Source organism: Colius striatus, chromosome 18, assembly GCF_028858725.1.
Source record: "Colius striatus isolate bColStr4 chromosome 18, bColStr4.1.hap1, whole genome shotgun sequence".
NCBI lineage: Eukaryota > Metazoa > Chordata > Aves > Coliiformes > Coliidae > Colius > Colius striatus.
The window spans coordinates 11,799,610-11,825,397 of NC_084776.1; the positions used below are offsets into that span (position 1 = coordinate 11,799,610).

The 25,788-nt window shown below is 44.0% G+C and overlaps 2 protein-coding genes across 2 annotated transcripts in view; one reads left to right on the forward strand and one right to left on the reverse strand.

Moving 5' to 3' along the window:
- The window catches only part of B3GNTL1 (UDP-GlcNAc:betaGal beta-1,3-N-acetylglucosaminyltransferase like 1), a 120,439-nt gene extending 101,767 nt beyond the window's left edge, over positions 1–18,672 (forward strand). Inside the window, exons 9-12 of the mRNA XM_062011186.1 lie at positions 2,446–2,581; positions 11,234–11,302; positions 12,961–13,035; positions 17,829–18,672. Of these exons, the coding sequence (XP_061867170.1) occupies positions 2,446–2,581; positions 11,234–11,302; positions 12,961–13,035; positions 17,829–17,909 (361 nt within the window). The 3' untranslated portion in view covers positions 17,910–18,672. The remainder of the gene's footprint in view (positions 1–2,445; positions 2,582–11,233; positions 11,303–12,960; positions 13,036–17,828) is intronic.
- A 1,351-nt stretch (positions 18,673–20,023) lies between these two features.
- Positions 20,024–25,788, reverse strand: part of TBCD (tubulin folding cofactor D) — a 134,858-nt gene continuing 129,093 nt past the window's right edge. The window contains exons 38-40 of the mRNA XM_062010703.1: positions 25,476–25,585; positions 22,504–22,588; positions 20,024–20,347 (exon numbers count right to left, since the gene is read on the reverse strand). Coding sequence (XP_061866687.1) covers positions 20,333–20,347; positions 22,504–22,588; positions 25,476–25,585 — 210 coding nt within the window. The 3' untranslated portion in view covers positions 20,024–20,332. The remainder of the gene's footprint in view (positions 20,348–22,503; positions 22,589–25,475; positions 25,586–25,788) is intronic.

Consider the following 25,788-nt stretch of genomic DNA (forward strand, 5'->3'; position numbering starts at 1 on the left):
TCCCACCTTTCTGAGGAAAATCTTGGTAACTGAGCACAGGTATTTATACTAAAGGCTACAATATTCTTGTATTTGAGCAGTGATCTAGTTAACTTGGAGTTTAAAGAGTTTCATATCCTTTTGTTTCTGAGTGGCATTCCCTTAAATACTTCCCTCTCTTGCATTTCATAATACAACATCCATAGGTAAGATCAAGTCAGTGAATCTGCTTCAGTCTGAACTCTTTGCAGGTGATTAGCAGCAAGATTTGATCTGCTTGAATTTCACCTCTGCAGGGACTTCTGTGGAATACAGCTGCTCATCACCTGGACAGAAAGTGCACACTGTCTGAAAGCAACTGATACTAAGTGTTCTGGGACATTTCCATGACTAGTAGAAACATTTTCTGTGCCCCTGGATGCAGATTCCAGTGTTTGCCTTACAACTAAAAGTTGATAGTTCTGTTTATGCCTCGTAAATTTGCCTGTTCTTTTTTGCTCAGCCTTCTTAACTGCAAACTCAGGTGGAGAAGCAGCTTGCCTGTGTAGAAGAGATTCTGAAGTACCTGTGGAATGTTACACAGTGTTATCTGAAGTCACATTTCAAAGTACAATCAGTTGTAAAACCTCCTCACTGCTGTGTAAAGCAATAGGCTTATTTTTTAGAAATTAGCAGAAGCTCCAAAATGTCCAGTAAAGTGATCGTGGAAAAACGCCTGACATTCATATTTCTTCCTTTAACTTTCCTTCTGGGAATATAGTGTGACCTTAACAAACACAGAAGAAGGCAAGTGTCAAAGCATGCCAGCAGTAGCTGAAGCTTTGCAGCAGGAATGCAGTTTGTGGTTGCATTAGAAGAGATTTGCAGTTAAATCCAAGAGGGCTTTTGTCTGCGTTAGTTGAAGCGCTGCTGCACGGCCAGAGCCCACAGAGCCTGGAAACTCTATATGGAATAGCTGTTCTTCCTGGGCACATTTACTTGCATGTGAAGTTCTTTTTGAGTTATCACACCAGAATCAACGATGAAGTGCTAAGCAGGATTTGGCTGTGCTCAAAAATCGCCTGCTGCAGGGAAGCAGTTTCTCTGGAGCTAATAACCCCAACAAGAATCCACTGTGCTGTGAGGGTATGTTTTTGAAACCAAACTCAGGGCTATGCAGGAACAACATAAATAAACCCACAGAATTCCTATCATTACAATATTATAGAAATTTGTTCAACTTTTGGGGACAATGAGGCTTCCAATTAACCTCAGTAACCTGCAAAGTTGTAATTGTACATCAGAGGTGTACTCAGAAGAACAAATTTGGCTTCCTGCCATTTGATAGTCATAAAATCATAGAGTCACAGAATGCTGGGGGTTGGAAAGGAGCTTTAGAGATCATCCAGTCCCAACCCCCTGCAGAAGCAGGGTCACCTAGATCAGGTCACACAGGAACGTGTCCAGGTGGGTCTTGAAGCCCTCCAAGGAAGGAGCCTCCACACCCTCCCTGGGCAGCCTGGGCCAGGGCTCCCTCACTCAAACACTGAAACAGTTTTTCTTATGCTTAAATGGAACTTTCTGTGTTCCAGCTTCATCCCATCACCCCTTGTCCTGTTGTTAGATACCATGAAAAATGTGCTGCCCCAACCTCCTGACACCCACCAGTGAGATATTTGTAACTATTAATGAGCTCCCCCCTCAGTCTCCTCCAGACTGAACAGCGCCAGGTCCCGCAGCCTTTCCTCAGAAGGAAGATGCTCCAGTCCCCTGATCATCTTGGTGTCGCTGCACTGGCCTCTCTCCAGCACTTCCCTGTCCCTCTGGAGCTGGGGAGCCCAGAACTGGACACAGGACTCCAGATGAGTTGCCTGTGACTTTGCAGCTCAGTGATTGTTGCCTTTCAAGTGTCTGCAGCTTCAGAGCTTGGAACACAGGCACGTTGAAGACTTGAGCTGAACACCACAATATGAATGGATTTCCCTGAAGCATTGGTCTGTGTCTTTGGGTTGCTTGGAGTACCGAATTTGTGATATTTCAACTTTGCATTGACAAAGGAGAGTGAATGCAGGGGCTGATGGAAGAGGTCATCTTGCATTTAGGAGAGAGTGTGCCTGTGTGCAGGCTTATAGGGCATTTCATATGGTGAGTACAGGTGTGGGCAATGGGAATTATTAATATCCAATTTGATTACCATAGCCAGAGTTTTTAATCTGCTTTTGATCTTGACAATAATGGTAGTTTATCTATAGCTTCAAATCTATCCTAATGACTTTTGAGGATTTCCACAGCATTTCTTTTTTACTAGCAACAGTTTATGATTCCCTCAGAAACTTCCAGTGTAATGTTTTGGTGTGATTGTTTTGTGTCACATGTGAATCAGTTTGGCTAGAATTATGGGTATGTAGGTATGTATGTATGCATATAGGTATGTAATAACCCCAAAAGTTTTAGGGGTTAAAATCCACCCTTTTTCTAACTCTTCAGGGAAACCATCTGGAATCACCGAGTCAGGTTTCTTGAAGACAGAGTCCTGAACTCCTGGACATCATTCACTATTTGGAATGCTGGCAAGCAGGGCAAGAAGCTCTACAGAAGCTTGGCACCAGCTAATCAGAAAAAGGTGAGCTGGTAACAGTGACCACAAAACCACTTCTTTTTCATATGCCTCCTTGCTGTTTCTAACATCACTTAGCAAAACTCTTGTATTTTATCACCAAACTATCAGTTGATGATTAATATAAATTGGGGAAATTCTCAATATTCTGCAGAATGCATTCATTTAAAATGCTGTATTCCTCTGTGTGTACCATGTGTATGTAAAGCAGCATTTGACACCAAACTGGGAGCACTGGCTGATTCCCCAGAGGCTGAGCTGCCAGTCAGTGGGATCTTGACCAGCTGGAGAGTTGGGCACAGAGGAACCTGCTGAGGTTCAACAAGGACAAGTGCAGAGTCCTGCATCTGGGAAGGAACAACCCCCTGCACCAGGACAGGCTGGGGGTGACCTGCTGGAGAGCAGCTCCAGGAGAGAGACCTGGGAGTGCTGATTGATAATAAACTGACCATGAGCAGCAACGTGCCCTCGTGGGCAAGAAGCCAATGGCAGCCTGGGGGCATCAAGCAGAGTGCGGGCAGCAGGTCGAGGGAGGTTCTGCTCCCCCTCTGCTCTGCCCTGGTGAGGCCTCATCTGGAGTCCTGTGTCCAGTTCTGGGCTCCCCAGCTCCAGAGGGACAGGGAAGTGCTGGAGAGAGGCCAGTGCAGGGACACCAAGATGCTCAGGGGCCTGGAACATCTGAGCAAAGGCTGTGGGACCTGGGGCTGTTTAGTCTGGAGCAGAGGAGACTGAGGGGGGAGCTCATTAATAGTTACAAGTACTTAACTGGTGGGTGTCAGGAGGTTGGGGCAGCACTTTTTTTCTGTTGTATCCAGCAACAGGACAAGGGGTGATGGGGTGAAGGTGGAACACAAAAAAATCCATTTAAACATGAGAAAAAACTGTTTGAGTGAGGGAGCCCTGGCCCAGGCTGCCCAGGGAGGGTGTGGAGGCTCCTTCCTTGGAGGGCTTCAAGACCCACCTGGACACGTTCCTGTGTGACCTGATCTAGGTGGGAGCTGCTTCTGCAGGGGGTTGGGATTGGATGATTTCTAAAGCTCCTTTCCAACCCCACCATTCTATGATTCTATGATTTGCACTCATGTTCCTGCACAGTAACAGCTTGGACAAGACACACTACATGCTGCTGCTGTGTAGCTAACCACAGAGCAGCCAGCTACCCAAGGTAAGTAGAGTAAGTTTTATTTGTAGAGTATAATACTGCACTACCTCGTCCAGGATTATTCATACCGATGTAACATCTGCCCAGTTCCTAAGTGGCTAGTGGACAAGTCCCTGTTGTATGCTGATCAGCCTGCTCTGTGTTTTGAGAAGCAATTGCACTGGTTGTTTAAAAATAGCAGTGGGGTGCAGAGTGGAGGTGAGTAGAAACTGTTGTACATGACTTAATTCAATTTACAGTCATTTGAGGTTACTTCTCTTTGTCAATGGCAGATATTTCTCAGGAGAAGTTTGTCTGAGAGTTTAAATACCTTCCTTTTATAGCATTTTCCTTTGTGTAATGACTTCTTGTTAGATAAAGGCTTGAGGGCTAATGTCAAATGACTGTTTCTTATCAAGAGCTACATTTTTTCTTATCAAGAACATTCATTTTATTACAGAATGTGCTTTCTTAAAAATATGGATGGGAAAACAAAATGACAAATATATATATGTATATATATAAACCTGATTAATGTTGTGGCCCTCAGACCACACACATCACCAAAACAAAGGTGAAAGGTGAAATTTGTATACCCAGAGTGGCAATTACTGAATAGACTGGGAAGATGCTCGTTCAGTAAAGGTACAGAGCAAGAACTGAACCTGAATCTCCTGATTAGTATTCCAGTGGCATCCCCCTTTCATTCCCATCATGTGGCAGTGGGTGGACTGTATGAGCAAAGAACATGAGATGCTTGTGTCTCCAATCTGTTACCTCATTCAAAGAGGACAGAACTGTCCAGTAAATGCACTGAGTTCTCTCAGCAGTGTGCATGTGACTTGGAGGGGGTTTATGAAGTGTCCTGTGTTGGTGTTTTGCAGAGCACTTTGTGACTCCCTAGCAACACTTGCACTTTTCTGGCTGCAAAGGGGTGGGAATTAGAAAGTAATTGCAAGGGAAGAGATGGCAGCTTGTCTGGTGGGTTTATTAGATGTTACAGAAGAAGCAGACTGAGTTGGTTTTGCAGTAGTGTGTCACCATCTTAGCCAAGTGTTGGATTTTTTGGTTTTGTTTTCTAGCTTTTCTGGTGCCAAGCCTAAATAAGAGATTGATATTGAGACAGAACAGCTCTCTGGCTTTGGGTTACATTTGCCACCCACTTCTACAGGTGACTCATTCAGGATTTCACATCCTGCTCACCAAAGACAATGCTGGTTTGAAGATGTCACTGCAGAGATGATAAAAAGAGAGAAAAATAAGAGAAGAGAAAGAGGAAAGATAATAGTAGTGTGATTTTTGCCACTTTTCTGCCAAAGAAACAAAGCTTACCTCTCCTTCAGTGAGGGAGAACCCTGTTCCCCAGTGTGCTGCCACCAGCAGTGTGGTTCCAATTAACTGCATCTTGATGTGCTTTCCAACTGACCTTTACATAGTGTTTGCTTTGGCAGTGTTGCAGGCCATGCTGCTTTTGCTTCTGTCAGGATTACAGCTGCACATCTTCCACTATGCTTTGGTTTGATATTGAAGTATTGCTTTGAGTGTTAACCCATTAATTACTGGCTAGGATACCAGCCACATTTAGCAAGCTTACCTGCCAGATGCAAGTGCATGTGCCAAATGTGACTCATTTTGCAAATGTACTGCAGAAAACTACAGCTAAAATGCAGCCACTGTCTGATCCTGAGTACCTTACAGAGAGGAATCAAACCAATCCACGAAGTTTGATGTTATGTGAGGTATTCAGAGGTTTTCTCAATAACCAACAAAGAGAAATACCTTTAGAAAATGACTTGGATCCTCCTAACTGAGAGCATAGGCATAGCTTTTAGATGGCTAACTTCTGGTGAAATTAGTGTTACCAGTAGTGATTAAAGCACTAGTTGTTCAGGCTCATTGTGATTGCTATTGTGACTTCCTAGATTTTCCAAAAGTGAGATCCTATGATTCATTGATTCTATGAAATGACAGGTCTCCCACCTGACAGCAAGCCAGAGGGCTTAGTGGCAGCAGAACCTGTCTCCCACCTGACAGCAAGCCAGAGGGCTTAGTGGCAGCAGAACCTATCACCTGACCTTCATACCTCCCTGGAGTCTTCTGAGAGATGGCAGGCACTAGCTGAACGTGCAGACTTTTGATGTAAGAAAAACACCCTGGAATATGTTGACCTCAAAAGCCATGGAATCTTCATCCATGTAGATTCTATGAGATCCCAAATCGAGCTGTCTCAGGCAGAACTGAAGCTTAAGTAACTCAGAGCAAGTCATTGGCAAAAGGCTGCAGAAGCAGTTAAAACATCTCACTTGTCCAAGTGCTGATCAAAGGACTTTGCTGCTGGAGTTTCAGGAAATAAATCCATAAAGTCTACAGTAGGTAATTCGTGGCAGTTTTCATTTGATTCTAAATTAATAACAGTAAAAGGAGTCTGGTTACACTCCATTGTCTACTGTCCTCAAAAATCCTTCAGGTATTTTGTGACTAATTTTCAGATCTTGCCAAAAGACTCTCAAATCCCATATGAATAAAGGCTGGAAATAGCAGTTGCTTCATTTCTTCTAGCCATAAAAACCATTAACTACTCCTGTCTCACCCTGTAAAGACACCTTAACAAGATCCAAGCTTTCATGTGTTCTGTTAATTATGGGAACACTAAAGATTCAGTATCGTTCTGAATCTACAAGCAGAATCTAGTGTTGTCTTGTAAACGCAGGCCCTGGGATATGAATTCATCAATTATGTAAAATAGACACCTTTAAAATACAAATCCAAAAGACTCTTAAGACAAAATATGATGTATTGCATAACACAATTACCATTTTCTCTTTTGAAGGTCCAGCTGTGATCGTAAACGGTCGAATAGGCTTTGAAATGAAGGTTCAATTGCCAGAATAAGCTCTGTAATTTAACCAAACTGCATAATTCAATGACCTAAATTGAATTTCAGTTGGTTTTATACTTTAAGTCAGTTTAGACTCTTGAAAATCCTCCCTGTGCTCCGTTTCCCAGTTGCTGCATCCTCGCACTGAGGTGCAGCATTCAGTCATGAGGCTGAGCTTGGTTGGAATGTGGAGTCACAGCAGGGTTGTTTTCTACATTAGCACTAAGTACCTGTAGACAATTTGGGACACATGCTCCTAGGATAAATAATAACCCTCCCCAAATAACATGTTACATACAGCTTGTATTGTTTTGTAAGTATGAAAACACCTACACTCCACTGAATCTTCAGGAAGAGGGTTCGTCAGGCTGACCTGTGGAGCTGAGGGTACATAAGAAAACAGCTTTTCAAGAGAGAATGTTTCTACTATTTTTAGAACCTGACAAACAAAGACACTGTATTCCTCACACTGGCTGGGGTTTTGTGGGATGTTTGAGAAGTGCAATATGCTGCATGCCAAACGGCATTGTCTCTCAGCAAAGTCTGACAGTTCCAAGAAGCAGCAGACTCTGGACGTTTGTACTCACTGACAAATGACTACTTGGATCTGTGAGGAAAACAGTTTGAATTTGAATCATGTTAAAAGAGAAAAGGACACCTAAGCAATATTCTCTCTTTTCCTTCAGACACTGTGTCTGATGACTAGTTAGAATCAGCTTTGTCTCTGGGGAGTTCAGGCACTTTGCCAAGGCTCGCTGTTTTTGCTGAACAGCAACACCAGACAAAAATGGTGCAAACTAGGAAGATTTTTTATTAATGAATGAGCAGGATCTCAGAATTCTTAGGGAAGTTGTGTTTCCTGGCTGTCCTTGTCTCATTTCACACAGTTGACAGTGGTTCAGCATTAGCATTTCTGCAGGAATGAAGGCAAACAGACTATTTTTTGTTTGAAACACATCCGTCTTGTCTATAATTTACAGCTGAAGATGGAAACCAAATGGTTTTGGGATTCTACATGTGCCTGGAGGGTTTCTAAGCTGTCTTGTCTGCTCTTTTATTCTCCTTCAAGCATTAGCTAAAAGAATGAACTTCAGCATTAACATTTTGTCATTTCCGATGGCTGAAAATAGTGTTCAAGTGGCTCACAGAAAAGGAGGGGGAAGGACAAAATAAGCATCAGCTAATTAGTGGCATGGAAACAAGACTGGTACACAGGCAGCCCATGAAGTTTCTTTATGACAAGCTATCTGTCAGTGGCAAACTGGAAAGCTTCATGAAAGTATTTTGTACACGCTGCTTCTCAGCTCATTAACCCTTTAAAATCATCTGTAAGTTTATCCTCACCTTTTTCCAAGAGCAACATCACTAAACCATGTGCTTGACTGTGATTCTTCCTCACTCACAGGAGTTAGAAATGTCTATGTCTTGTAGCATTTCAGCTACTCTGAAGTACAGGAGTGGCAGTGTGGTAGGCTGAAGTAAAAGCAAAGACACATAAATAAAAGGAAGAAAATTGCACCCAGCTTGACTGTGGTGTGAGAGGGAGTGACAAGACCTCCAAGGGAGGGTGTGGAGGCTCCATCCTTGGAGGGCTTCAAGACCCCCCTGAACACGTTCCTGTGTGACCTGATCTAGGTGGGAGCTGCTTCTGCAGGGGGGTTGGACTGGATGAGCTCTAAAACTCCCTTTCAATCCCCACCATGCTGTGATTCTATGATGACATGACAGTGAGTTGCAAGAGAGCCTACAGAACAAGAGAGAGATGAAATCTGAAAGCTACAGTAATACTTCATGGTGAAGTATGACAGGGGCATCTCCCTGCTGCTTCCACTTGGGAGGGTGGGCTTTCAGTTACCTTATTTTGACATGAATGGTCAAAATCGGTGTAACTTTTGCAGTGATGTATATTGACATGCTTCTGAGGCTTGATATAAGTTTGGGTGAAAGAAGCATAAACTGAAGAAGCAACAGGGTGCCCAAGAGTTTAAAATGATGGAGGACAGCGTGAGACATGGAGAACAACAACAGGGAACACCTGCTCATGTAGGACTTTGTAGAGGGTTTGTGGGTTGTCTAAAGACACCAGATGATGTAGTGAGGAGAGAGAGGAGACTTCTGTGTGTGTGTGTGTGAGAGAGAAGGTGCAGGTGACAACACATTTGAGAATATCAGAAGGGTTGTCCACTTGCTCTGTCATGCTGTACCAAGTTACTCACTCTCCCTTCTAAATGTGCCTCTTTTATCCTCCCAGAGAATTCACTTGGATTTTGTTTGCTTTCTGTAAATGGTCATGACAGACCTAAAGCAGATACAGGTGAAAGGAAGATGAGGGAATAAAATCCTGTCAAAGGATATGATTAGGTTGATGAAACCTTTTAAGTTTTTTCTGTTAGGAAGTGTGAGTGGAATGGGAGGGGTGAGGAAACACCCTCTGCAGTAGCCAGCAAGGTCGTAAACAATTCTAATGTGAAACACACTATTAAACTGTAATAGCAGCTCAGTCAGGTCGTTCCAGCAGCACCCCAAGCCCCCTCTTGCTCATTTCTTGGGCTCTGCATTTGGAGTAGGATGAATCTGCTGCCCATCAATCTCCTGTTGCCACCGGGAGGTCTGATGGTCCCTGTGTCCCTTCACACAGCTGCTGTGTTTGTTAAAAAAACAGCCAGGGAAGGGCCTTTATCTTCCTCAAACATGCCTTTGCTTAGCAGAGATTATGAGTAAATATCTCTTTTCTCTTATGACAGAGAAAACTACTTCTCCTTTTCCCTTTACACTCCTGTTAATGTATGTTGCAATCCATAGTTACGACACTCACTTACAGTGACCGTGTAGTTGGTGCACAACAGACACTCCCTCTTCCAGCTTTTGGCTGAGACAAAGAGCAGTTGTGCAGATTTCCATACAAGTGATGTGTGAAACAACAATATCTAATTGTTTATCTGTTTTCTTAAAACTGAAGTGCAGTGTGAGGGCTCTGTGAGCTTCAGTGCTGCCGTGTGGTCAGGGGCATTGCAAACCAGCAATTTTGCTAGAAGGAGGGGAAAACCCCCACAACTGGAGGCTGCTTTATAGGTTTAAGATTCATAGGTTCCTCTGTGGGAGACAGTAGTTCATGTATGAATAGGTGTTCTTCATAAACAAGAAAAGAAGCTCAATAATGCAGGAAAACAACGAGGTAACTCTGGGTTTATCCCAGTCATATAAATCAGGCTCATAGAGGCCTGATGCCTTCAGGTCTCCTGGGATAAACAACTGTCTCAGTCCTGCATTTAGACTCCAGACACAGGTTTTCTTTAATTGGAGAATACACAGTGTGCATCACAGAAATATTTGACTTACATTTTGGCCCCCCACACTGGCAGAAAATTGCTCCTTGAAGTCTGACCTGCTTTATAATGCTGGGAATGTTGGATTTAAGCTGGACAAATCCATGGAAAAGTGAAAGTGGAGATCAGTCAGAGGTAACTGTCAGGGGGAAAGCAGCAACAGAGAACACAGAAGTCCAACACAGTGACACCAATGCTCTTGTGTCAGTGTTTCTCTCTGCACAAACAGAATGAGGTCACTTCAGGTAAAAGCAAACCATCTTGGTCACAGGAGGAAAATGTGTGAGAGCCTTGGAGTCATAGGAAGCAAGGCAGCCTTGTGCAGCCTTCTCTGACTTAATACATTAATAAACAGCTGCTGGGCATTTCAGATTTTCTCAGCAGTAAGTGTTGTTAATCAATTTTTAATGCAACAGTTAAAAAGGTAGGAAAACTGCTCTCCAGCTTCCACCAGAACAATTGATTTTTGCAAGACCTTCACTGGCTAGACTGTTCTGCTTCAGAGTAAGAGTTCTGTGTAGGTCATATGAATCCAGCCCATGAGAGTCAGAGGAAAGCACAGCTATGTTTGTGTTAAAAAGTCTTCTGACATGTTACTGGTAACCAAATGGTTCCAGGGTGTATGGCCACTGTGTATTTTGGATTGCAGGGATTTCTTCTGCCAGCACATTTATGAGGAATGCAAATGGCAACTAGGGCTGCAGAAAAAGCTCCCAGAGCCACAGCAAGATTAACAAAACCAAAGCAGCAATTGTATGTGTTTAACCACCAAATCAGCTGAACTTCTCAGCTGAAAAATATGAGGTCCAAAACGATAGGAATTCCCCAACTTGGTGTATTATGACCTAGAATTGGGGTTGGTGCATCCAAAGCAATAGTGCAGCACTGCTACACCGAGCTTCTGGTGACAGGTTGTATGTTTGGGGTGGGCAGAAAGGGGAAGGTTTGTATTCTGTGATCTTAGGTGTTTGGTGGGAGTGCCAAAACAAGGAGGCTAGTCCTGGTTGTAGCTTACTTACCATGTTGCTGGTAAGTTGATTATCTCACAGATGTTTTCTGTTACACAGTCTGCAGCTTAGATCTTCTGTTCTCATGTTTGTAATGACATAATGTGCTCATAGACAATGCAAAATGTACTCATCTCCTGAAGATACAACTGGAAAGGATTGAATAACTTTTAAAGCTCCAGGGAGGAGCAGGGTGCCCTATTCCCATGTCCACTCACCTGCCTCTACTCACATGTATCCACCACAGGTGAAATACCAGAGGGTAGCAAAGAATGGCATTGATGTGCCCTACTTCTGTTTTGCCAGGTTGCTGCATTTTGTGATGTTGATGAAAAGAAAATACTGAAGGGATTCTACACTTATGAAGAATCTGAGGTTAGTTACAAGCACTGTTCATTCTTACTGTGATGTGGAAGTGTTCTGGGGAATGTGCTGGAAAAACACACCACTGATTTTAAATACTGTGTAGCAACTCTTTTTGGTAAGGAGGCTGTGACAGAAGACTAGATAACTGGGAACTGGTACTGGAGTGTGAACTGTGGAGCCACAACTACAGACCTCACACCCACTGAGATCGGTTTAGAGAGACAAATATCTGTACTCTGAAGGGATTCTGATGATGAGGTAACAGCCTTCACTGACTCATGATGGATAAAAGTCAAATATCTATCAAATATCAAATATTAAAAAAAGCTTCTGTGATTAACTGTAGCCCAGCTGTGTATTTAGTTCTACCGTATCAGAGTAAAACTTTGATAGGTTCCTTGGGAGCCTACAATTGTAGGCAGCAGCATTTTATTCCCTAGGCAGGGAGGTGTGAGATTTAGATGGCAATAAACAAACCATAGGGAAAAAAGCCCACCAAAAGTTGTTCAAGCATTAATTTCATAAAAGCAATTAGCTCAAACCCTGTACTAAAGATTCATCCAGAATCAGTCCCTGCAACATTTGGTGAGCAGACAGTTGTGAGTGTCCCTGGGCTGGACGCTGTGAGCACAGTCTGACACTGGGGCTCAGCTCGTCTGGCTCCTGGGGTGGTCTGACTGCTCAGCCACACACTCCCACTGCTCTGTTTATGATGGGTTTAGCAGTCTTGTGGCTACAGGATGACTTGATCCAGTTAGCTGATCTGGCAGAAAAGGAACCTTCAAAGTAAGGAGTTGTACAGCAAGTTATCTTGTGAATCAGATTACCCTGAGGTTGTGTGATGCTTGTATCTGATGGGAGCAGGACTGAGCAGCAGTGGAGGAAGAGGAGGGGTGCAGGGTGCTCCTCAGATACAGTGTGTGGCTGGACTATAGCTGTCAAATCAAATTCTATACTGGGAAGCTAATGAGTGCTTCAGCTGCATGAAAGGAAAAGCATTTTGACCTGGAATACTGAGGACTCTCAGTATACTGTCAGCATAACTGTTACAGGTCCTGTGCATTTGTCTTCCTAACACATACCCATCCTCTCAGACCACTTGTAAAGAAGATCATACTGCAGCCAGCTGTGAATCCTTAGAAGATTCTGTAGCTTGGATCCATGGTGAAGTCCCAGTTGGGTATTTAACAGCTCCCACTGAGGGAGAAAGATGGTATCTGCTGCTGTGCCAGCTCTGCTGCCCCTCTGATGGCACAGAAGGGTGATGCAGCTCACTCATGTGGCAGAAAACCCACCAAACAAAGGGAAGAACATCTATTTTTTTCATGGGATAGGCTACTAAAGCAACACACCCTGCAATCAGATCAAAAAGGGGATTGTTTGGAAAAGGGCTAAAAGCAGAGCTTGGAAGTAAGGCAGAACCAGTGGACGGGAGGAGAAGGCTCTTAATGCAGAGCCAGTGTAAATTGACTCAGAGAAACCCAGTTGTGCTGAGAGATTATGGTAAGAAAACAGTGAAACAATGAGCAGAAGCATGCAACCAGCTGGACTATCTAGCATGAGGTCTCAAAAGAATTTCTCTCCCTTTTAGTCTTTAGTAGCTCCTAAAACTGAGCTAACAAGTAATGCTGTGTGCCTCTGCTGAAGCCTGCTGCTTTTTCCTGCAGGAGAGACCAAAGCCAAAGATTCCTATATGTCACTTCAGAGATGCAACTCCACCATTCATTATCTGCATGAAGCTGGTGAGTGCCCCTGTCAGTCTTTATGTCCCAAATCAGCACTTGCTCCTTGCAAACATGAATTTCCATTTGCTGTAAGTAGCTGCTCACAGAAGCTTGTACTTGTGCAACTGAATGGCTGTTTCTAGCAAATCAATTGTGCAGGGTATTTCAGGGGTTTAAACCCAGCAGTATTAAGTGGTGTTAAGAATAACAAAGGGTACAGCTTTTGTAAAGCAGCTTGGTTCTGGCTTACTTTCTGGCCCAACACCATTATATACACAAATGAGCACGGCCTGTCAGTCACCTGGCTATGTTTATCCCTAATATTTTGCAGGCCTATGGATGGCAAAGGCTTTGTTTCTTAAATCAGACCTTAAAAGCCATTTTTGTTTGGCACTGCCAATTTTGAAGCCCCTTCTGTGCCTTACTCTGGCAACTTTCCTATTTCAGCTGCTTTAATTGACCTAATCACAGAACTAGAAGACAATAACCATCAGTTACTTTGCTGTTCTATTTGAAATAGCAAAGCAAAGAGTATGGGATAACATAGGAGATTTAAAGCAAGACAGCAAAGACACTCTAGTTGCAAGCACCAGTCTCTGACAGTAACTGAACAGTAACTAAAACCTGTGGCTGTGTATGAACATGGACATTCTAACCCCATCCTAGATCTGTTCAAACACTAGTTAGCTGAATCTCATCTCAACTGGTACAGTGTGTTTTCAGCTGAGCACTCTGACACCATGACTATGATCAGCCTGAAAGTACCTTAAGGCATTATCAGGTACTGTTGGCTGATAAACTCTTGGAGAAGCCAGTAACAACTAATCTCCTTTTTCATGCTACATAGAATGGTGGGTGGAAATCCCCAGACAAAACATCTGTGCAGCCTGTTCTAAAGCACATTTAACTTGTGAAGACCTTGCCATGAGACTATTACACATCATCCTCTTGCCTGAAAGCTCTGGCCCATGACTCCAGTTGTGATTTCAGTGTATTTTTCCACTTGCAGCCACTGAGCATTTTCCACTTGCTGATCACAGAACACTACAGGCCACAGTATGGTTGAAGTAATATGCAGTATTGTCTTTGGAAATACAATTTGACCTTCTTGAAATAGATTCAGAGTCTATCATATTGCTTCTAACATCTGCCTTTGAGGCAGCTTTCTTTTTAGGAGAATTTAAGGAAGTTAATAGCCAAATGGAGCCCAGCCTGCAGGCAAGCTCTCAGCCCCCCCACCTCATGATGGACACACTTAGCTACTGTGAAAGCTGCTGTTACAAGAGCTGATGTTAAAAACACCCCAGTGCAAAGGTAAATAAAGATGGAGCTCCACCAACATACACTGGGAAAACAAAACAGTGGCAAAACAGACAACACTGGTCATAAACATGTAAAACAACAGTGTGAAAGTCCACAGTGGAGCTGACCTTGCTGCAGCTTTTAACTGATGGTCTGTTAACTATACAAACCTCACAGCACACAGCAGCACTCCATGTTGTTGTTTTAATATTATGAAGTCAAGCAGGTTGTTAGAAAATGAGAGTTATCATAACTGAAACTGATTAAGTGGAATAAGTGAAACAGAATAAATGGAACAGGCTGCCCAGGGAGGGTGTGGAGGCTCCTTCCTTGGAGGGCTTCAGGACCCACCTGGACACATTCCTGTGTGACCTGATCTAGGTGGGACCTGCTTTTGCAGGGGGGTTGGGCTGGATGATGTCTAAAGGTCCCTTCCAACCCCACCATTCTGTGATTCTGTGATTCATAGAGGCTGTCAGGATCCCACTCTCACTACTTACAAGGTTATGGGTGGATTGAAACAGCCACAGTTTTCAGTAGTAGTTCTGTCATGGAAAGTAGTCTCTACCAAAACAAAACAAGTTGCTAAATGTCTGTGGTTTAAAATATTCAGGCATCCTGTCTGCAGCAGCTTTCAAGCTTCTAGACCTGAGCACTAAAGGAAATGGTTTCTAAATGGGTTGAGAATCTTTTTTGTTCAGATTGGTTGATATTGTGCAGGTGAAATGAGATAAATATGAATTTGTGCCTATTGTGTAATGCTGAGGGCTGGTCTTTGCTGCAGTCAGGGGCTGAGCTGGCCTTGCTTTCTCTACAGCCAGTATCTGAGGGAACAGCTGAAACCAGAAGTTTCCACTTGCCTTTCTTTAATCACATTTTTTCCTACAGTTTTCCTCCCAATATGCTTTTTAAAAGTGGGAGGCTGGGAAAAGTAGGAGATAAACACATAAATATTAAGACTACCTGAAATTATGTGTTGACTCTTTGCAATCACTGTTGCTGCTTCTGATGCAAGTTGCTGTGATTAATCACCTCAAACTGTGCAAACCATGCTGCTGTCACAAGTTCAAGTCCCCAGGCTGATGTGGGATGCACCTTTGAGATGCAAAATGTCTCTGCAAGACTGGTGTCATCCTTGTGCATGCTTGGGAGGGAACAAAATGAGCTTTACAGCTCACCTCTATTTTTTATTTAGGCATTGAAGGAGGTGGCTTTACCCAGCTCCCTGTTTCATGCCATGCAAAAGCAACCATACAACACCCCCCACAGTGAACAGAGGTAGACACTGCAACCACCACAGTCCAGCTGCATGGTGCATGGAGCTGTTGGAGGGTTGTGTCAGGCAGAATTAGCTGCACCTCCTCTTCTCTAAGAGTCAGACTTCCAACTGAGCTTCATGCTTTGCCAGCAGAAGTTCATCACCATCCTTAGGAAGATGAGTGTCCTTGGGCTTTATTGTCCTTTATGTTGCTGTTTGTCATAGGGATGACCTCCTAGTTGTGGTCACACAAAGCCTGTGTGTTTCTGTGCAGCTCTAAGAGGGTAATTTTGAAGCTTAAATGTGTTTATTCAGTGGGCTCTTTGCAAGAAACCTCTCTGCTGGCCCTGTACTCGGAGCAGTGTTCATTTACATTGCCCCAGGGAGGGTCATAACTTTGGGACAAGGTAAAATACTTGTTGAAAAAGCAGTTACCCTCTGTGATCTCTGCTCAGGTGGCATTTTAAAATGGCTTCACAAGGGGCTGTAGCTGAAACTCTGCTCTCTCCTGTGTGTGTGTGCAAGGTTTTGCTGAAGGGAATAGAACTGTGGCTTCAGCTTGTCAAAACTGGAGCAGCCTGCAGCACCACTTCACCTGAGGGCCTGCACTGGCTCATTTCTCTCTCTTTGGGGCAGAAGCAAAACACTTAGAAGTCATGCATTGTGCCTTGCTTTGACAGGGATTCCAAGTGCTTGAAATGAAAGAGATTTCTTTTTTCAGGCTCAGTAATTAAACTAGTTTGACTGTATAAAGTTTGCAGTACGTTTACTGTTAGACCAGTTGCTGTAAAACTCTCCCTTGTACTGTCACCTCTGTCTTGTGCTCTGGGAAAGGAAGATGGGTTTGAACTCTGCTGCCTCATTTAGCATCTGGGCTCTTTTATATATATATCTATAATTATGTTTTTAAGCATTCTTTGGAGCAGGCTGATTTCTCAGCAAGCTAAATGCTACTATATCCTGTGTCCTGACTTGTGAAATCTTAGGTTTACAACATCATTAGTGGAGGCCAAGGGTCAGCATTAAGGTCTCCCTTTCGGAGGAGACATGAATGATACATTTTGCAGACGAACCAGTGACCATTTGGGGTCACAACTGAACTGTGACACTATCACCCAGTCCTTCAAAGTACTGAACACCATTCAGCAGCCTCAATTTCAAGGAAAAAAATGTACACATCATCTTTCACAACCAGAGGCTTACCTGAGGTAACTGATTTCTTATCTGACAAGTGGAGCCCTTGCTGAAACAGCCAAGAGCCATGTAGTGCCCCTGGCTCTTTTCCTGCCCTTCTCCAAATTAGCTGTTCTTACTTTTTAAATGGTCAGTAAACATCAGAGCTCACTTATGGACTTTGTGATGGGTGGTTAAGGTTGTTGTTGAAGTTCTGGATCGGGTGGCAGGTAGATGAGAGTCTTACAGGAGGAGGAGCTGATGTGCAGCAAGGCACAGCGTGCTGGTGTGGGCAACAGCCTGGGAATGCACACAGGCAGCATCTCCTTTCCTGCAGCAATTCAGGCAGCAGAAACACTGCAGAGGTTTGTGGAGACTGGTCAGCTTGTCTTGTTGTTAGATTCCCACTTGGGCAAGCAGTCCAGCTCTAATTCCACAGTTCCAGTTGGGCTGATTCCTGCTGACCTGAGCCCTTACAGCTGTGCACTGTTAAACCTTCACTACTGCTGCTCTGGGCCAATCACGAGCCATCTCTTTACCCACCTCCTAGAGTACTGTGAGCTTTCATTCATCACTTCTTTTAGTGACATCATTCCTGAAGGTGAGTAGAATTGAAGGACCCCAAGAACACTGAAGCAGCAATTCCCAGCCATGCTGAAGTGAGCATCCTTTGTTGATGCCATCGCTGCCTTGCCAGACTGCTCAGGGAGCAAACCTGCCCAGGTTCCTGTTTGGATCATGTAACCAAGGCTGAAAAGGAAACACCTTTATGCAAAATATTGCAGTTGTCTGAGGAAAGCTAATCAGAGCTCAAAACCCAAACACAAACAAACCACTGTTTTGTTAAATTCATTCCCTTGGTCAGTCCTCTGGAAATGCAGGTGGCTGCTGGGCTTTGTCCTGCCCTTCTGTGCTACACAGCAGCACCAGGAGGGGGCTGGTACCTGCACACTCCCCCCTCCCCTGCTTCACAAACATCTTAATTTGAACACTAAGTCTTCAACATAGACTTAATCTTCAAATGGAAATCAGACCTGAAGGGACTTTGGTTGATGTAATTCTTTTTCTTCCCTCACAGGATTTGACAGGTGGAGCATTTGAAAGAAACCTGAACACACTGAACTTGAAGGAAGGGATGGATTACTATCACTTCAACTGAAACCCAAAGCAATGCAACGAACTTGAGCTGTGGTACCCTCTGTGTGTCTCTGTGTAGGAAGACCAAAGAGTTCAGAGGTTCTCAATTCTTTAGCAATTTGTGCTCTGTTAACATTGCTCTTTGTGCTGAGCAAGCCCTTGGTAAGGGAGGCTCCAGTTACTCCACTGCTAATGCCATTTGCTCATTACACTGTCACACATCTCTCATTTACCAAAATCACTTTGATTGTTAAATTGTATCTGGAATTTAACCATGAAATACTGTCTGTAGGGTGACAAGAAGCCTGTTAGCACAGGGAAGCCTGGAACCAATGGAAGTGTAAAGAGGCTCCTGCCAGCCTTCCCCCTCCTGCCCTCTGAGGGGAAGCTCTGTGCAGGGCACACAGTGCTGGCCTCAGTTGTGTCTGTGACAGCATCTGGCAGCCACATGATCAGATGTGCAGATGCTCACAACAGCCCCTGGAGCTCCTCAGGGATTTTTGGAAAAGCTGGCTGTCACTGGTGTTGCAGCAGGGACCTACAGCTGTAGCTCTGCAAACCCAAGATCTTTCAAGAATGAACTAGAACAGTCTGTGTTAGTGCCAGAGTCAGAACACGGGGCTGTGGGCTCAGTACTGCTGCAGCAATGCCTGTGCTGATCAATACCTACCAATGGTAGATACACCTACCTACACCTACCTGCCTACCAGTCTTTGTTCAGTGGGGGCCAGTGACAGGACAAGTTGTAGGGAGTTGTAGTGATGTGGCAGTTGACCTCTCCAGTCATGGATGACAGAACACGAGGAAATGGGCTCAAGTTGCACCAGGGGAGGTTCAGATTGGACATTAGGAAGAGCTTTTTCACCAAGAGGGTTATTAAGCATTGGAAGGGGCTGCCCAGGGAGCTGGTGGAGTCCCCATCCCTGGAGATACTCAGGAGACACATAGATGAGGTGCTGAGGGATGTGGTTTATGTACTGCTGGGCCTGGCACTGTGAGGTGAGGGGTTGGACTTGATGACCTTAAAGGGCTTTTCAAACCATAATGATTCTGTGATGCTGTGAAGGGGTCACAGGCACAGGCTGGAGCACAGGCAGCTCCAGTGGCACAGGAGGAGAAAGTCCTTTGGTGCAGAGGTGAGGGAGCCCTGGCCCAGGCTGCCCAGGGAGGCTGTGGAGGCTCCTTCTCAGGAGGTTTCCAAACCCACCTGGACATGTTCCTGTGCCCCTGATGGAGGGGAACCTGCTGTAGCAGGGGGTTGGGCTGGATGAGCTCTGCAGAGTCCTTCCCACCCCCACCATCCTGGGATTCTGTGAGCAGCCCAACCCAGGCTGTTGCAGAGGCTGTGAAGTGAGAACTGTTTGTTTAATGGTGAGTAGCACAGATGGACACAGATGCATCTCATCTGCCAGTGCAGGCTGCAAGCAGATGTGAGAAGTATGGAATAATTTCTACTTATCCTCCTAAAAAGGTAAAAGAATCTTCAAGACTGACAGGTTGTAGTTCTGAATAGCTGCAGTAGAAGACTGCAGCAGTTTGTAGCAGGTACTTCACACAGAAACTGGCTTGGGTTTACATCTTCTGCCTGAGGCTTTCCTTCCTTGCAAATTTTCATAGATGTGTGTATTACATATATACACACACAGACAGTGTCCTACTGGTAAGTTCTGGGATTTAATTAGAACTACCAAATAACACAGTGTAATTAAAATATCATGTTGTCCTCCCCATCACATTAGTCTCACTGAAATATTCTAGCCATTTCATTTAATAGTCAATAAGAAATGATCTGAGTTCCTGGCAGGTGAAGTGCTGACTCACCTCTGTTCTTCAAGGGGAAAAGAAAAAAGCAGCTTCAGTTCCTAAGTCAAGATCAGCACAGGAAATATTTGCTTGAATGGGCTCTAGAAAGCACTATTAAGAGAGGCATTGACTGCAGTTAGAGTTTGTGTTTGCCTATGACATTCCTAGTGGAACTGCTTTAGTGGGGGTTGAGCTTTAGAGGTCACTTCCAATCCCTACCATTCTGTGATGTCAGAGCTGGCCAGAGATGCTTGGTGTTGAGGAAGATTTCATTCTTGCTAAGCATTGCCATTATAACCTCATGAAAAACAAGTCTTTTAAATTAAGAGACCAAGCAAGTCATGTTTAATACTTAATGTGTGTACAACAGGCACACGTGGCTCCGTTCAGAGCTGGAGAACTAACATCAGTTGTGACAAAGAACAACTGCCACGGGGTGGCTACAGAAAAATTACTTGGAACATTTAACAAAGCTTTATGCCCTGTGGCATATCTGCACAGTGTTTAACCACTGTCAAACAGGGCACTTGGCAGCTCAGGCTGAGGATCCAGCGTGTCAGGGAACGCAGCTGACTCCTCCAGTCCTAACGGCACCTGAAGCCAGAACTTGAGTTTACAACCCAGCAGCCAGTCCCTGCAGCTTCATTGTGCTGCACCCTGCAAGAAAGACAGAAAAGGTCACATGGAGTGGCATGGATGACTACTTCAGCAGTATTCCAGTGGTGCAATTAAACTAAATGGAGAAGGAAACAGAGACATTATAATATTTGCAGCCCTTTTTAACACCTTCACTTCCAGCAGCCCTTCAGCCTGTTGTATTTGGACAAGTTTTAAATGGATAAGTGGTGATTTCAGATGAAGTTCATTCCCTTTTCCATAATGTTGTGCTTGGCTTCCTCTGTCATTTCTCCTCTGTTCTCAGGATATGTGAGCTCTTGAAGAGCATCAGTGTGTTGTGCACTCTTGTGTGAGCACAAGCTGGCTGCCAGCAGGGACACGTGGAGAGCTGTGACAAGTCCTTCAAGTGCAACGAGTATCACTCAGTGAACTCCAGCAGGTCTTGGGGCAGGTGCAGGCTTAACTTCTACTATCTGCTTATGTTAAAAGAGGAAGAAAAGGTGAAGTTCCATGTTCAGCCATGTAACTCCAGCTTTCACATGATGCTGTTTGTAAGAAAGAATTCCATCTGAAATACCTGCATTTGGCTATTCCTTATGCTTGTGTTTAAATCAGAGACAGTTCTCCCCTAACATGTCAGGCTTCTCTGAGTATCCCATCATTAAGGAGCTGAACAAGGGGGTTTTTTGAGATCTGGAAATCCATCTGGTACCATTTTCATTTTGAACATAATAATTCTAGTTGACTAGAAGACTTCTTAACAGCTCAGGTCAACTTTTGCTCTTCAAGACAAAATGGCCTTGTATGGGCAAGAGCTTCAGAGTCTACAGAAATGTCAGTCAGAGGTTTCTTAGAATTATAACAAAGGCATAAAACTGTAGATGTGATTCAGTGAGAGAAAATGGCTATTTGGGGCAGCAGAGTGGCTTTGGAGTTTCTACAGAGATGTTTTAAATTAGTCTTCTGACTGCTTTTTTTTCAGCATGTTTCAAAACACCCATTTGTATCACTGACAACTCAAAACAAAGGATGTACTTACATTAGGAAGCATCTGCAGTGTAAAGGATCATCAGAATATTATAGGAGGGAGAACTGGCTGACCTCACCTTGCAGCATCACTGAGCACCAGCTCAACACGGGCCTGAAAAGCTCCATTAGCCCAGATAATCTGCAGATGCTCTGCAGGAGAAAAGCCTGTGGTGCCATTCAGCCACAGATGCTGCAGCTGTGCAAAAGGCTAATGCAGTTCTGAAGTGGAACTGTGCAGGGCAACAAAAGAATGCTTTGCATAATTCCAGTCATGAAAACAGACTTAATGGTGCTCAGAGATCTTAGAGGAGGAAGGGAATGAAGATCCACTCCATGAGGAAAAAGTTAGGAAAGAAAAATGCACAAGTGGTGTGTCTGACTTCTAATGAGAAAGGATAGAACTTGCTAGAACTGTGAAAGCAGAACAATAACAGCTACAAAGGCCAAGAATAAATTGATACACCACCATCCTTAACCAGTTCACAGGACAGATTATATGCTGTGGATACAAGGGAAGTAACCTTGGGCCATCAACCTTGTCTTGTATTACTCAATGTAAACATGTTTCTCTGTAAACTGTCACATTAACACGTCTTCTCTTCACTCAGCCTCCTCATCTTTGGGCAGAGAGGAGAACGAACTTCTCAGAAGCCCTTAGCAAAGCAGAAACTTCTGTACTTCTGCCATACTGAGCAGATGGGCAATTCCAAACTAACTGCATGGAAATGAAATGGGAGCCACTCAGGGATATATTGTCTGTCATCTCTGCTCTTCCTCTTAGGCACGGTTAGGTTCCTGTGCTTTGCACATCTCACACTATATTTCTGCTGTTGAAACTGAGAAGGCTTTTATCCTTTTTTCTTTCCCCAGAAAGGGCAGACAGTTCTGCAAACATCTGTACTGTGTTATTTCATTCCTGTGCTTTGTCTGAGTTAAGATGTCACACTACAAGTCAGGAATGCATTCAAGAAATAAAACTGGACGAGCTTAAGACAAGAGCTTCAGCAATTCCACATACTCTGTAGTCAGCTGTGGGGATGCTCCTCCTGGTGCACATCAATAGGGACAGTGGCTGTTTCACAGAAGTGTGCAGCAGGTTTGGTGGAGCGATGGATCAGGACAATGTTTCTATAAGAACCCCCCAAGGAGCACATTTCCTTGCTTACCTTGGCCACCAGCTGTGGTCTGGGCACTTTCATGAGGTCACAGAGACAGTTGCGTTTCTCTCTGACCACGGGCAGTTCAGCTTCCCTGCAGGAGCAAGGATTTTTTCAGTTAATTCCAAAGTAAAAGCCTGAGGTTGGCTGCACACAGACAACTGTCAAGCTGTCTGTATTACTGTTACACTCTGTATGCATCCATTCTTTCATGTACCTCAGACTGTAGAAGCTGGTTTTGCTGTGTCACATTTTAAGACTAACATAACATTTTGGTAATATCTTAAGCCAGAGGAACCACAAATACACAGCAAGTGTTCCAGAAACAACCAGTTACCTGTGAAACATCTAAGATCAGTCTTTTAGGGGTTTGTAGTTAATCAACCAACCAACCATTCATAAAACCCTTTTGGCTAGAAGTTCACTATTTGATTCTCTAAAGTTAGAGCTCATTTTTACTCAGGGAGTCTTCACATCAAGAATGAAAACAAATGGCACAATTCTACAGTCTAAAGCAGCTTTCTTCTGAAAGTCCAGCCCTAAAGCTTTTGGGTCTTTAAAAGTCAAATAGCATGGTGTCCATGAGAGAACATCCTCAAGGCCTGGTAGTTACAAAAAGCCCCCAGATGCCAAAAATCCACACAGATGACATTGACCTGCCACTCTGACTGGAATGCTGTGAGCCAGGTCTGTTTTGTTTTTCTTAAGTGACAACTGTGAATGAGCCATGAAAAATGTCACTCTTTGCACATAAACACGAGCCCGAAAGTGCAGAGAAAAAGCATCAGAGGCAGGTGAGGAAGAAGCTGAACTTTCTGACACCCTGGACAACTTGTCACAATTCATAGTGGAACCTTCCTGTAGCTAAACACAATTTATTGTTTATAGAGTAATTTGCTTAAGTTCTGAATGACACAACTGCATGATAAACTCTCTGTAGCTCCAAAGAGCAATATGCACGTGCCTGTAATTACCACCTTCCCCTAATACTAATTCTGTTCAGCTTCCTGATGTTACTGCTCATTGTAATCCAGAATTTACTGTGATTGCTGTAGCACTGAGGGAGCTTGAGAATAACAAGCAGCTATTTCTGATACTCAAAAATGACTTCAAGTATCTTCCTTTGTAAACAATTCAAATCTACCAAGATAAAACATTTAAGTACATTAACTCTTTGTCTTTAATCAATGGACGTACTGCGACGGGGAACACAGAGCAAGCCCTGAGCTTAGACAGAGTAAGGCAGGCAGCCAGTCACACCTTAAAAATGACAAGGTGAAAACAGAATATTTAGTTTCTTGAAGTGACTTTGAGGGAGCATTTTGCTTTGTTTTAGGATCCCATTTAAGAGCAGAGCTGTGTGACCGTGGTTTGCTTCCGCAGCGATTTGGCACGTAGCACTGCTCGGTTTTGTGCTGTAAACATCCCTCTGTGACAGCAGTAATCTAATCCTGCTCAATTGTTGCTGTTAACAAATTCTTTCTGTAACTTCTGAGCCAGCCTGCTTGTAAATTGAGATTTCATAAGCAAGCACTGACTCACACTAGACACAATATTAACTCATTTTAAGGGGCAGAACTGTTGATAACCAATTCTTCCAATCTGAGACCATTTTTCTCATTTAGTACTGGAAAAGTCAGAAAAACAGCAGCAGCCACCCCTTAACCATGAAAAGCTTAGTTTACTTTTCCCAAATATAAAGTTATTTAAAGCTTAAGCACAGAAATAAACAGGAAAGTAAATAACATTTAATAATGCAAGCATGCAATCTGAAAACCCATAAAGCACAGCCCTAAGGGGCATTCGAACACATCGAGGCTCATTTCTTCCCTGCTGAGGTGAGGGAGCACTGGCAGGGGCTGCCCAGATGGGCTGTGGAGGCTCCTTCTCTGGAGACATCCAAACCCAGCTGGATGAGTCCCTGTGTGCCCTGCTCTAGGTGGTGCTGCTCTGGCAGGGGGGTTGCACTGGATGAGCTCTGCAGGTCCCTTCCAGCCTTTGGGATTCTGTGATTCATTTGATTTCCATGAAATGTCAATAAAGACAATCTTGTATTGGACAATATCCAATATAATGACTAAATAAATGATTTTTTTTACTATCTGTCTGCTCTCTTGTATCAGCTTTGCTGTTTGAGGCAGGGTGATGGACCTGCAGACCCCATGACCCAGGAAGAGTCGTCTGCAACAAGGGGAAACATTTAACATGGCAGCAAAACTAACAAACTAATTAGTATCTTAAAACTCTGTATTTCCTCAAATATCTGAGGCATGCAGAACTCTGTAAACTTTTCCATGTGACTCTAATGCACCATGCTAAAATCTGCAGAAAGGGAAAAGAAACTCAGTGCCAAAATGATGGTGAGTATCCCCCTGTCCTGTCACTTCCAAGGTGCTGGCAGCACAAGTTCCTCCTGTCTCTGAAAGACATTTTGCTGCTGCAGTGTCTCTGATGACAAATGAGACCGTTTCCCCTGCCCTTGGAAGGAGGCAAGATGTAACAGTAGGTAAAATATTATGTTCTATAAACATGTTTGTTGTCTTCATGTAACTGGACACTTGGGAAACATCTCAACTGTAGCAATTCAAACTATCTGATTGAATACAGTGTTTGCAGCATTTTGAGTAATTGTATTTCATGGGAGATTGGAGCTGTTCTGCTAATTCTGTTGTTTTCCAGCTTGTCAGTGCTCTGAAATGCCAAGAAACTGTCTGTGCAGTTGAAGCTTGACTGTTTGCAACAGCCCAGTCTCTCTGTTTTGCAGAGGTTTTCCAACATCTCCCTTTTTATGTTGTCAGAGAAACATGGGCATTTTACTTTCTCTCAGGCTGGTTTTACCCCAACCACTTCCAGGGAGACAACACACCACGTAGTTTCTTACAACAGAAGAATTCTTTTCAGCCATCAGCTTTCAAAGGCATCAACAGCAGTGGTATAAAAATTATTTCAGCTCAACCACTGTCAGGCAACTGATTCCTTACCAGTTGGTGTCACTCAGTATGGTCAGTACCTCCTCCACCACCACAGGATCCAGCACCTCGCTGTAGGTTATCAGCATCTCGTACACCTGGCTGGCCGTTGTCTTCCTTATCTGTGGGCAAGAGGCAGAGAAGCTGAAGGACAGGGTCTGGAGTCCTGTGTGGAAGAGCCCAAGGCCATTGGTACTGGTCATGCTGACAATCATTTTATGGTGGACACTGTTAATAACTCAGCCCTGCAGTCTGTTCTTGCACCTGGCAGCAATTCGCTCCAGGCTTCATTTCTGCACCTCAAGGAGATTCATGGCCTCTCACT